The 12,871-nt window shown below is 59.2% G+C and overlaps 1 protein-coding gene across 1 annotated transcript in view; it reads left to right on the forward strand.

The window, feature by feature from the left end:
* ACOT7 (acyl-CoA thioesterase 7) overlaps window positions 1-11,982 on the forward strand; it is a 103,541-nt gene extending 91,559 nt beyond the window's left edge. Inside the window, exon 9 of the mRNA XM_019660403.1 lies at window positions 11,579-11,982. Coding sequence (XP_019515948.1) covers window positions 11,579-11,677 — 99 coding nt within the window. The 3' untranslated portion in view covers window positions 11,678-11,982. The remainder of the gene's footprint in view (window positions 1-11,578) is intronic.
* The last annotated feature ends 889 nt before the right edge of the window (window positions 11,983-12,871 follow it).

The following is a 12,871-nucleotide window of genomic DNA, read 5'->3' on the forward strand; positions in this document are numbered from 1 at the left end:
CGCCCTACTGGAGGAAGAGAGGCAGTAAACCAGTAGGGAAAATACAGGATGTTAGGTAGTGGCAAAGGGGAGGAAGCAACAGGTGAGGGTCGGCATTTTCTGGGGGAGCTGTTGCAGCTCAATAGGTCCCTTTTAAGGAGGGCCCCAGTGAGAAGGCTGCATCCCACTCAGGCCTGGAGTTGGGGGAATGGGGGGCCATCCCGGTGAAAGGAACCACAGACGCGGAGGACTGGAGAGAAGGGGGCAGCCACGCCCTGAGGCCTCCCAGCTAACACAGGGCAGGCCCAGCACTAGGACCCAGCCTCTGACCCTCAGCGGGGGCGGGGGGGGGGCCTGCAGGACCCCCCAAATGGGCATAAGACTAGATAGAGATAGCCAGGGAGTCGGGACACCTTTTTAGAAAGGGACGTACTGAGTAAATGCAAATGGACAGCGTCTGTGGTACCGGCCACGTTGTAAGGCACGCCCGCCTGCCCCGGAGCCCAGCAGCTGCCGTGGGGCTTTATTGCAGCCCCCACGCATGCCCCAGAGCTCAGCCAGCTGGGGAGACCCGTGCCACAGCCAGGAGGGGTCAGCAGTCTGTGGGCTCTGGGAGGAGGGCCTCGGCGCCCCAGGGGTCTGGTCTCCCAGGGAGAGTGGCCTGCAGTCAAGGAGCCCTTTGTGGGGGGACGCATGACCTTCACAGAGCCTGGCAGTCCTGGGGCCTGTCCACCTGTTTACTTTCCAGAAACAGGGCCCCGGGCAGGGTCCAGGTGGAGGAGGAGCTGGTGGGGCCTGCAGAGGGGGTGGGGAAGGACACCTGCTTGAGTGAGGACTCCCTCGGGTTTGAGGGCCAGCGGTCAGCTGGCATGTCCACACCTTCCTGCTGGCCGGCTTCCATCGAGACTATTGTTTCTCACCAATTAGAGACGATCTTTGATTCTTCACTGAGGTGGCCTGGGGCCCACAGTGTTGATAAAAATAGCCTCTGTCGGGGAGGATGGGTCCATTCCCCAGAGTGGGGCTTTCAGCTCCAGCCTGGCCTCTGTGGCACTGACCTGGGGACTGGTGACAGGAGTGTCATCTGTGTCTCAGAACACACGTGTGCTCCACGCAGCCTGTGTGCGTGTGTCAGCAGTGGGGGCTCAGCCCTCCGCCCCTCCCTGCCTCCCCCCCACTCCGGTTGTCAGTGATTCTTCAACCTCCCTTCTATTTTTAGCTTCCATCCCCAGGGCCGGCTGACACGGCAGACAGCAGCGTTGCTGTTGGAGTATTTCTTGATGAATATTTCATGCTGGGGGGCGGCCTGCCTGCTGCCAGCACTTTCTAGGCTGATTATTAGAAGAGGTGATGGTGGAGCCCGGAGCCAGGCCCCGCCGGCCACCCGCCTCCCTCTAGAGGCCTCTGTGGCCCTGCCCTCTGACCTCAGGCATGGGGACCAAGCCCCAGCTGACTGGGACTGGGAGGTGCCCAGTGCAGAGGGACACAGGGAAGCCACCGCGATGGCTCCCTGGGGACCTGGCACCTCCGGTGGGTGATTTTTTTTTTTTTCAACTCGGGTGGGCAAAGCGTTTTCTCTCTCCCAGAACGTGAGAACCTAGGCATGTCTGTGAAGCCTGGCTAGTGCCGTCCTGGATATGACACCTGCCTCCCCTTCTCTTAGCCTTCAGGTCCCAGGGAGACGCGTGGGGACAGAGGTGCCAGCTTGGTGGGGGGTGGGGACATGGGAGGATCCCGGAAGTTTTGGTGGAGGTGGGTTTTGAAAGCTTCAGTACAGCAGCTTCCGTGGATCATTTTGTCCCCAAGGAGCCGAGGCCTGACGGCACAGCCACGGCACGCGGGGCAGCGGCGCCGTCTTTTCGAAGCAGGTTTGCTGTGCTCGCAGAAGCCCCAAGCCGCACCGTGAGCCTGCCCTGGCCGGTGCTGACACCACCTCGTGGACAGTAGTGCAGAGGGGACAGGGGCCTAGGGCAAGGCTCCATTGTCAGACACTGAAATGACGAGAACGTGTTTTCTGGACTAAAATGGGAGGCAGTGAGGAAATCGGGGGTGCAGGCACCCTGCTCGCTCTCCTTTTCAAGCGAGGCTCACTTGTGGTCAGCGCGTCCTACAGAAATGCAGTAACGACGGGCACTTTTGTACTTTGTCAGCCATGAAATGCTCCCATGAGAGCATCGCAGCCCGGCCTCAGGGCAGCTTCGAGAGCTGGTCATCGCCGTGGCTACTGAGCACCCACTCACAAGTCCTGGGTGCTGGCTGAGGCCAGCACGCTGTGGCTATTCCCTGTCTCCTGGGAGGGGCCAGCGGGGTGGGTGTCCCAGGTGCCGTAATGGTGACAGTCCGGTCACCGGGCTGGAGTGTTCAGAGCGCCGACCGCTTCTCCTGAGCTGTTGCATCTGGCATTGGGGTTCAGGGAGATTGTTCCCATGCTGCAGACAGGTGACTGTCACGTGGAGACGGGGAGTGACTTGCCCAAAGTCAAGTGGCCACCTCTGGTCCAGAGAACCTATTGCAGGACCCTGATCCCCTGGCCTGGCTGGCCCCTTCCTGCCCCTGGGCCTGTTTCCCCACTGGCACCGTCATGGGCTGGGGGTAGCTCCCTGCGGTCCTTCTTGGCGCTACCTCAGTGGTGATCTAACTGAAAGGCTGCTTTGCGCTGAAGAGGAAGCCCAGGGCCAGGCTGTCAGCAGTGGTCAGCTCCCCGCTCCCCAGGGCCCCAGCCTGACCAGGCACATGGCGCGGAATGGCCTGCGGCCCTCCCGAGGGACCCATTCCTCGAGACGAAGTGTCAGCAGCCGAGGCAGCCACCACCTCTCCTGACCATAGCCAGACCTGCTCCACACACTTGATATGGCGAGAGGAACCCACGTCCCACCCCCAGGATATAGGAGAGCTGGTCCCCCACAGGGACTGGTCATGGCCCAGGGCTTCGGGTGGCTCCACGGCTTGGGTACATGCCTCAGTGTCCTGGACACTCGGTGTGGTGGACTGGCTTTTTAATTGCTCCTAATTTAAATTCAGATGTACTGGACTAGGGAAGGATTGGTGTGTCTGTTCCTGGCCATGCCCCCCGGCCCCCTCCTTGCTGCCTGTCCACAGGGGTGAGTCAGGGACTAGAGTCAGGAAGCTTCTTGACCAGTGTTGTGCTCTCTGCCTTGGTTTCGGATGCTAATCTGGAGTCTGCCTTGTGATGTTAAAATGCCAGGATCCTGAGGCTGCTCCTGTCACCTGAACGGTTGGTGCTGGGAATTTCCAGTGGCCCGTGAGTCCCGCCTCCCCTGGAACCAGGGTGTGGGTCCCACGGGGCTGGGATGAGAGCGTGCAGCCCCCACCAGTCCGGCTCTCGCCTCCATTCTGGGAGCCCAGACTCTGCCTTTGACCATTTTAACTCGTCCAGTCTGCAGACGTCTTTTGAAGACCCACTGTGCCCCTGACAGCTCCACTCCGGCCTCTGCCGGATGGCCAGTGCTCTGAAAGCCACCCAGGTTAGCATTCAACAGCCAGCTCTCTAGAGAGAGCCCTTTGCACGTGACGCCTTTTCCCATTGAAACATTGGCAGGCTGTATGCGCGGAATATCAGCTTCCTGTCGCTTCCATGCTGTGTCTTCAAATCCATGCAACCTCTTGCCATTTTGATTTCTCTAGAAGGTGAAAACCCGGAGGCCGGCTCTCGGGGGCACTGTTAGATCTGACCCCAAGTAGTGCCAGGAAGGCAGCTGCAGGAAGAGAGCATGGACAGGACCTGCAGAGGTACAGCAGGAAGAGGGGGTCCCAGCTAGAGTCGGGGTGTCCATATTCCACTGCAGCTGCCGTGGAAGGCACATTACAGGATTGGGAGAGAGGCCTGTGACGGTCGTTGGGCACAGAGAGGCTTCCTTGGCAGAGCAAACGCCTGCCTGGTGTGTCCTGAGGTGGCATACAGGGCCACCCCTGAGCATGGAAGCCCCAGCTGCTTCTCGGTGGCGCGGTACCGTCTGTGGGAAGTGGGGACAGGTGATTCCTAAATGTGTGTCCACAAGCACCACACCAGTTTGGAGTTCAGGCTTTCTCGCTCTGATCTTCATCTGTTTGATCGTTCATGCAGCAAATGCCTCCCGGGTCCCCACTGTGTCCCAGGCATGGTGCTTGTCTCAGGCAGAGGGCAGGAAAGACTGACTCAATACAGAGTGAGCGCACACAGGGCCAGAGGCTTGCAGGAGAGTGCGGCCTGGCCCGGGCCCAGCCCATGGGGAGCGCTCAGTGAATGGCAGGTTCATCCTCTGTTACTGTTGTTGCCCAGTGCGGGGGCAAGTGCTGCGAGTGGGCGTACAGGGCCTGTGGCGGAAGCTGCTGAGGCCCGCCGGACTGGGACTGGGTCCTGGTTCCCCTTGTCTAGCGGAGACCGTCACCCCTGGCTGCCTGTCCCTGGGCAGTTCCCAAGCTCCGCAGCCAACTGTTGGCCCTTATGCAGGGCGATTTCACAGCCACACACAAGGGCAGTTATTTGGGGGCTGAGGTGGTGCTGCCTGGGGAGGGGAGCCCGTGTTTATGACTCCACAGCAGCCTGGCTATTGGAGACAAAGAGCTGTGTCCTCTGGTGGCTGCCTCGGTGAGACCCCGTGTAGGCACATCAGAGGGGCTCATGAGTCCAGGCCTGCAGCCACTGAGAGCAGGCGGGATGGTCAGGGCCTCGGCCATCCCCACGGAGAGGGCTGCCCAGGTCCCGGCCCAGCCCCACTGAGCTCGGGGTCCACGGGTGGAGCTGCACAGTGGGGCCGTAGCGGCTTGCAGGCCTGTGGGTCCTGGATGCTGAGCTCGTCCTTGCCCGGCCATGCTGAGTGGCCCCAGTAATCAGAAAACGTCTTAATTGCCTATGTGATTGTCCCAAGATCCCTCTTATCTCCCATTCTGAAAACAGGAGAGAGTGCGCTGCATGGCTTCCTAATTAAGCAGGTCTGCGTCCCTCGGGCGCACAGGAAGCTGTTACATCACCACTAGAAACCTCTTTGCACCAGACATTCATTAATTACAAAAAGGACAAGCTATTGGTTTTACCGAGGGTGGAACTTAGTCACTCATCCTTTGTGCCAAGTTCCAAATGTGTGCTCTCAAAGCACAGAAAGTGGAAAATGGAAAACATTTGGTTTGCACTGTCAGGCTCTGAAAGCCACAGGCTTCCCTCCAGTGGAAGGGAGCCCGGAAGACGGCAGTTGGCAGGACGAGCAGGAGGACGGAGAAGAGGCAGATTGGAGGCCCCTGCCGCCAGCGGGGCTCCCTGAGCAGAGCGGCAAGGACACTTTCTACCTGCTGTCACCACCACCCCCAGCCCCCAGCCCCATGGCTGAGTATGACGCTCCAAAGGTCACCTTAAGGTGACCCTCAGAGCCACCCCCTCCTCCCAGGGCGGCGCCGTGGGTCGGAGACAGCGCACTTGGTCTCAGAGGCGGTTTGTAACAGGAGCACCACACTGAGAGAGACAGACACACCCGCCGGGCATGGAGAGCCCGCCTGTGCGGCCCTGCAGAAAGCATGTGGCCATGTCACCTTGAGTCCCCGTTTTACACGTAGGAGGGACTGACCCTGGGAAGGTGGGCAGCATACCTGAGGCCACACAGCCAGGTCTCTGTGACCCTGAGTCTGTTCCGGAGCTGCCTGCAGTCCCGTTTGCTGTCGCCTCTCTTCTCCCTGGCATGTGCACAGGGAGCCCCCGAGGCCAAGCCCCCCAAGGCTATGGATGTGTGCTCAGACTGCTGGGGGGCACCTGCTGGTGGGCCTCAGCCCTTCTTCCTGCCAACAGCCTTGGGCATTCGGAAGAAAATGGGATTTCCCACGGAGGAGCTTTCTTCTCCCGCCACCCCCAACCGTCCATTAAAAATGGCAACGGCCAACAACTTATGTATTTGTTTACTTTGCCGGATGGAGGGAGACGGGCTGCGAGGCGGCGGCAGCTGGGCCGTGTGCGGGAAGCCATCTGTCTCATTGTCAGCTCCACACCCAGCAGGGAAGTGGTAGCCCCTCGTACTCACTTGGATAGCAGGGCTGCTTATCAGGACGCTGAGTGTCCCCTAGCCAGCGGGCAGGGACTCTTTTACCACAGAGAGCAGATGCCTCAGCGCCCGCCTAGGTTTGCCTCCGTCTCCCACAGGAGCGGCTTCTGGGGCCTCACTGCCCTCGACCGTCTTCATAGACCTCTGGGCTGGCTGACACCTTCCAGGGCAGCCAGGTGAAGGAGGCCATCAGAATCTTGGGTGGCAGCACTTGTGGGTGGGTGCTTGACGCCCTCGCATCGGCTGCATCCTGCTCCGAGGCCTGGTGAGGCCCCATGGAGCCCGAAACGTTCACCCCTATCCCCAGAGACAAGGAGAGAGATGAGCCCCCGGCTGGCTCCTTCCTCCCAGGCCTCGCCAGTGTCTTGGCCACGCTGTCCAGGTGGACAGCTCTCTCCACGTGCCGCCCTAGACGGCATTCGTTCTGAGGGCAGATTCTGGCGGATGACTGAGCTGCAAATACTAAGCATCGGAGACTCGTCAGAGTGGCTGTGAGGTCCAGGGGTGGGCGCCAGCGTCCCCCTCCACCGAGCAGACACAAGAATTGACCGTGTTTGGAGCCAGCAGTGTTGACAGGAATGACTGTGCTGGGCCTCTGCCCCTCTTCGGGTCCTGCAATGGCTGAACCAGTGGGAGAAGCATCCACAGCCTTTGGTGGGACACCTGGAGGCCTGGAGGTACTGAGGGGTGAGTAGCTGCAGTCGGTTGGGGTCGTGTGGTGAAGGGCAGGGCTTCAGGCCTGACCAGAGGACGAGCTCAGGAAAGCTCTGCTAGACTGAATTGTCAAAGCTGCACTTGAGGGACAGGTGGGAGGAGGGAAGGCGTGCAAGGTACACGGCCCCGACCGCGCGCGCCTCCATAGACGGGCACCGGGGCACCTCGCTCACCCCCAGACCCGGCCCTCCATCCTGGCTTCCAGACCCTGGTGCTCCCACGGGAACATTCGCAGCCCACCCCTCACCCCAGAAGGTTATGGCCTTTGTGCCTGGGGGCCGGGGAGGGGCCCTTTACAGGTCTAGTCAGCTTTCCTTTCTTACTAAGTGTAGGAAGTTTAAATACATGCAGAAGTAAAGCGAAGAGAGAACTGCCATGTAGTTATCAGCACGGGGCCAGCCTTGCCCGCCTCCCCACCCAGGCTCATTGGAAGCAAATCTCAGATCACATCGTCGCCTCCACGCATCTCAGCGTGTATGTCTAAGCGCTACGGGCCCTTGATCATTGGCTTATTCTTGCCAGTGGCCTGGACTCTGGCCAGCGGGCCCTGGGCTCCAGCCTTCCCCTCGCAGCTGCTGCAGGACCAGCGTTCCCATAGTCAGGCTTTTACCAAAAAATGCAGCATTTTTCTTGTGCTCAGACACCGCCAAGAACCGGGGCTTCCTGAACCCGGAGTTAGAAGTTGATGGGGCCCACCGCGTGCTGAGGCCTCCAGTTGGGGATGGCATGGGTGCTCTCCCCGCTCCTTGAATCCACATAGACCCGGAAGGGACAGACTCTTCCCACTTTACAGATGAGGAAACTGAGGCACAGGGTGAAAGGAACTGCCCGAGGGTCTGCGCTGAGCTGCTCCTGAGACGCTGCCCTCTGCGCCTTTCCAAGGTGGCCCTGCTCTGGGGGAGCTTGGCTCCTGCATGTCTCTGGCTCCGTCGTTTGCTGTTGACAGAGGACCCTGGGACCTTCCTAGGAGCTCTGCCGGCACCTGGCCCTCTGGGCCCCTCACCCTGTTCTTCTTCGCCTTTGGGCCACGCTATTGTCATTTCCCTATGTCTGCGTAATCGGCCCAGCTGTTGGTGTGTTGTCAGCTAGAAGGTCAGCTCCCTGAAGCAGGGTCCCTGTGACTGCACAGGGCGTGTGCCAGAGGTGCTGTGGGGAGGGAGGGAATGGAGGCACGGCCGCAGAGCACACGGTGGTTTTAACTCGGCGAGCGTTTTCTGTGCCCTGCTGCCCTCGAGTGCCAGGGTTTGGGTGAGGGCACTGCCACACTGACCCTCCCTCTGACGTCTGTGAACTGTGAAGAGCACTCGCCTTGTGGTGGTCTTGGTTTAGAATGGTTTTATTGAGATAGAACTGCGTGCAGTACAGTTCTGTTTAGTGTTGTGCACCCATCAATTTTAGAACATTTTCATCACGAAAGAGATACTGTACCCCTCAGCTGCCAGCCCTCCCCCAACCTCTGGCAGCCACTGATCTGCTCTTTGGATTTGCGTGTTCTGGACTTGTCACGTAATGTGCTCACCCGTGAGGTGGGCCTTTGTGCCGGCTTTTTTCTCTCTGTGCGTTGGCTTTTAATGACTGGTGTTGAATGGGGACAGCTAGGACTTCGGTCCTCATGGCAGCCCTGTGGGGTGGGTGGATACAGGCCCATTTTACAGAGAGAAATGTAGGTGAGTCCGTGGGGCCTCACGACTGGTAAGCAGTGAAGCCAGATTCAAACGGTCTGACCGGTCCCCCACACTGGCCCAGAGTGGGGGGGCTGGGCTGGTTTGGGGGCAGAACGAAGAGGCCACCCCAGGAAGGGCATGTAGTGTGGGGGTCCCCGGAAGACCAGCCTGTGCCCTGGCCTTGCTCCACTGGCTACCGCCCCATCCAGGTATCTCCCAGGGCTGTTGGCGCCAGTAGCTTTGAGGGCACACTCAGCAAGCTGATGGCAGGAGAATGTGGGTAGCACTTCCCATTCGATCAACCCCAAGATGGGGTTCCTTAGGGAAGGGGTTCGTGACCAAATCAGTTTGGGAAAGGCCGGATTAAACATAGTTAAATAGATTTATTTCAAGATTTTTCAGACCCTTGACCCCATGGGCATTGTTTATGGTGAGAGGCCAGTTAGCATGCAGGTTTCCAAACCCGCCTGGCCACAAACCATCAGAAAGGCGGCTCCTCCGTTTTGGAGTTGGGGACACCTGCTGCAGGTTTACAGTGAGTGGTGGTAACACCAGTGGGACAGTGAGGCACGTCCTCCAGGGAAAGAACCAGAGTGAATGGGACAGACAGATGGACAGAGAGAAGGCCGCCGAGGGTGGGGCTGCTCCCTGGGTTTCTCCTGGGCCCACAGCCCTTCCCCAGCCCCAGTGCCAGCTGCCTTCTCCTCAGGAGCCTGGCCTCAGGTGGGTCATCCCTGCCCGCTGTCCAGGGCAGCCCTGATGATGGTTCCTAAGCTCATGCCTTCAGCTCCACAGGGCCATTTGCCACCGCTGCTGGAGCCCTCCCAGCTCCTTTGAGCCACAAGAGCATTTGGCTGGTGACCCAGGCACTTGGGGACCAAGTTTCTTGCTGGAATGCCACGTCTGCCAGTTTCCAGGAACGCCAGTGGGCTGGAGAAACAGGAAGTCCCCTCATTAGACAGGACCTGGCTCCAGTGGGCTCGGCAGAGGGCCCGGCAGCTGTCCCCTCAGGGCTGCCGTCCTGCCAGCAGGCCAGGCACACACACATTCTTGCTTCGGAGAATCCTTTACTTTCCAAGCCTCTTGCCTTCTTTCCCCTGCCCCAGGATGGAAACCACCAGCTAGAGGGAGGGCCAGCCTGCTCCAGAACCCCAAGCAGAGAGGGGCTGGCCCCCCCAGAGCCAGGAGGAACCTTAGCATGTGATCCAGCCCACCATCTCCCATTTCTCAGCTCCGGGACCCCACATGCACCACCCACAGTGGGGTCCTCTGCGAGGCAGGCAGGAGGCCCAGAAGGACCACTGCTAAGCCGCGGCCTCTGGCTGCTGTGGTTGAGTGAGAGCCGCAGTGGAGGGGGGAGAAGGGCCCTGCTGTCAGCCTGGTGGCCTTGACCTTGCATTCTTGGCCACATCAGCTGTCTCCCATTTGGGGCAGGAATGGATAGAGAGGGTCTGGGGCCCTGCTGCTCAAAGTGGTCAGTGGGTCGGCAGCATCACATCACCTGTACGTTTGTTAGAATTGAGTCTCAGCCCCCGACCCCTAGACCCACTAGACCAGAATCTACATTTACAAGATTCCCAGGTTTGAAAAGTCCTGTTCTAACACGTTCTGCCTGGATGTGCACAGAAGCCTTCAGCCGTGTCCAGTAGGGTGTGGCCTTGTCCTCATGGGCCGCTTTCAGCACCCAGGGCCGAGCTCCAAGTCCCCCAGGAAGCACAGGGGTCTTGCCCGCTTTGGAACTGCCTGCTAAAAATTAGAATGTTTCATTCTCCCTGGGCTGTTTCAGGTCAAGTTGCATAGCGTCAGATTTCATTTTTAAAAAACATCAGCCAGAGACGGAACGAGAGCAGCAGGAGGAACTCCTTCAGTAACGTGTCTTGATGAAGCCTCCATTTTCCACGTGTGCTTCAAAGACTGTTCAGACGGGAGCCAGAACCCCTGTAAGGAGCGCAATCCTCGTCCTTTAAATGCCCGGAGGTTCCACTGGCTCCGGGCCGCAAGGTTTCAGCAGTTTACACCTGGTGACATTTGGAGAAGCGCTTCTGAGAAAGCTGAGAGGGGGCAGTATTTGGTCTAACCTGACATTCCATCCTCCGCTGACTGCTCGCTCTTTGGCCAATATACCATTTGTCTGTAAAACGCTTGGGTCTAAAAATAGCTGCTGGGGCCTGGTGTCATTGTGCACGAAGGGCAGCTGCCCCATTTCTTTGGCTTCAGACACCCTCAAAGTGTTGCAAGGAAATGTCATTCCAGAGGAATTTGCACGGCTCTTTAAACCTGAAGTCCTGTCCCAGCGGGCAGGAGAGCTCTGTGGCAGGACAGGGGGGGGCCTCGGGAAGTGTCCAATTCTGCTGAGGTGACCTCTGCCCAGGGGCCACACCACTTAGCAGCCAGGCCAGGCCATTCTTGAGAGTGGAAGGGAGCGCCGTTCATATCATCCCCAGGTCAGCAGACATGAACCAGGACCATCCTAGGTAAAACCCAGCCTTTGGCCAATTCCCGGCTGGTCAGTTGGCTCCACCCTCTCAGTATGGTGACCCAGCTATTCTAGTTGCTCAGAGGAAGGAGGCAGCAGAGAAGCGGTGACAGGACTCAAGGTGGCCACTTCCTGGGCATCCGTTCTGTCCAGGGCTCCCTATCCACAAAGCGGTCACTATGGCTCCTGGTACAGTGAAGTGGCCTTCTCAAGGTCACATGGCCAGCACAGTGTTTATCCCCGCTGTCCTTTGGGGCAGAGACTGTGAGCAGCTGACATTCCAGGGAGTGGAGCAAATGTGGGGTTCCCCGGCAGGGTCCCTCTTTTCTTTCCTCACTCAGCTCTGCTGTAGGCCTTCCCTCCCACATTTCATGTCAACTACATTTCCAGCTGAAGTTCATTACCAAAGAGGCAGCGGGCATAGGATTCCAAAGCTGTGAAAGGTGATGTGGGGGTACCCACAGGGCTCGGCCAGTTCACTGTTGGCTGCCTCCCTGCCACCCTTCAGGGGCTCCTGCCTGGTGTCCCCTCAATGGAGCTCTGCCATGGGAGACTCCCTGGCCCCTCCAAGTGCCTCAGCTGGCAGACACGCCTGTCAGGAAGGTGGGGCTTGAGGCTGGTGCCTGGCACCCAGGCAGTCCCAGGAGGCCAGCGGAGCTGGGGCAGGGCCCACGGTCCCAGGTGGCTCTAACCTGCCTCTTCCTGTGTGTGATCCACAGCCCGAGACCGAGGACGAGAAGAAGCGCTTTGAGGAAGGCAAAGGGCGATACCTGCAGATGAAGGCGAAACGACAGGGCCAGGCGGAGCCTCAGCCCTAGACGCTCTCCTCCGGCCGCTGGGCCCGGAGCAGCCCCAGCGTCTCATCACTTAGAAGTTACCCCCTTGGCCAAAAACCCAGCTCACATTGAGAGCCAGTGTTGTGTGCAGTATTTGTCTCGCAGTGTTAACCTGTCCTCTCCTGAAAACCTGTACACCAAAGCTTTATATCATTCCAGTGTGTAAGTGCTACACAGTATTGTCCTGACGCCCGGAGGCGTTCCCTGGAGCCCTGGGGAATATTCCACGTTCACTGTACGGTATGTAAAGACTCCAGCATCACTAATAAAGCTGCTGTTTGGCTGGACCTCGGTCCCAGGTAGTCTTTTTTCCTGGGGGGCTCCATGGGCTCGCTCACCTGCCTTCCTCCGGAGCCTGCCCCTGCCCTGACTGCCAGTACCTGCATGTACCCCAGAAGCTCAGGCACAGCAAAACCCACTCGTGTTTGCCTGATGACTTGCTGGCTGGGGAGAGCGCCCCCTTCCTCCTGGGGCCCTGGTTCCATGTCCTGGCCCCGTGGCAACCCCCAGCGACCCGCTTGCTCTCTGGCTGATGCAGATGGCAGCTCTGAGCCTTGTGTGGCCTTCCTGTAGAGGGAGTGCTTCAGGGGGTCAGGGAGGTGCTGAAAGAGCTGAACTCATCTGACGAAGCTACAGCCCAGTATGTGGCCTCTTCTCACTAGAAGCAGCCCCCACACCTGGGTTCTCAGGAGCAAGAGGCAGAGATTCTGTGGGAAGGAGAATTGACATAGGAATTGCCCCAGCCATTCGAGCAAGGGGGTTGTTGAGATGGCTTGTGGGGTGGGAGTCTGAGGGGCAATGTGTGTGGGTGGTGGTATCGTGAGGCTGTGTATGTGTGTGCGCGCGTGTGTACACCCTCTGTGCGTCCGTGTCGCTGTGTGTCTGTGCATCTGGTCCAGCAGCCTCTGGGCAGATGTGCCGCCCTGGCCACTACAGGGGCCAGCCCCTCAACCCTACCCACAGCTGAGCAAGACCCCGCCACCAAGCACACCTGGGACAATATTCCCCTCAGGCTCATCCCCAAAGCCTGGAGGTGGAGACTGGCCGCCAACAGCTGCAGCCTCACGCGGCTCCCTCGGGCCCAAAGGGAACGCAGCTCCAGATGTGCAGAAACACCTGCCAAGAGCTTCGGAATCTGTCTCGGGCCCAGTCCCAGCTGACGGGGTTATTTCCTGC

The sequence above is a fragment of the Hipposideros armiger genome, unplaced genomic scaffold, assembly GCF_001890085.2.
Source record: "Hipposideros armiger isolate ML-2016 unplaced genomic scaffold, ASM189008v1 scaffold_316, whole genome shotgun sequence".
Taxonomy (NCBI): Eukaryota; Metazoa; Chordata; class Mammalia; order Chiroptera; family Hipposideridae; genus Hipposideros; species Hipposideros armiger.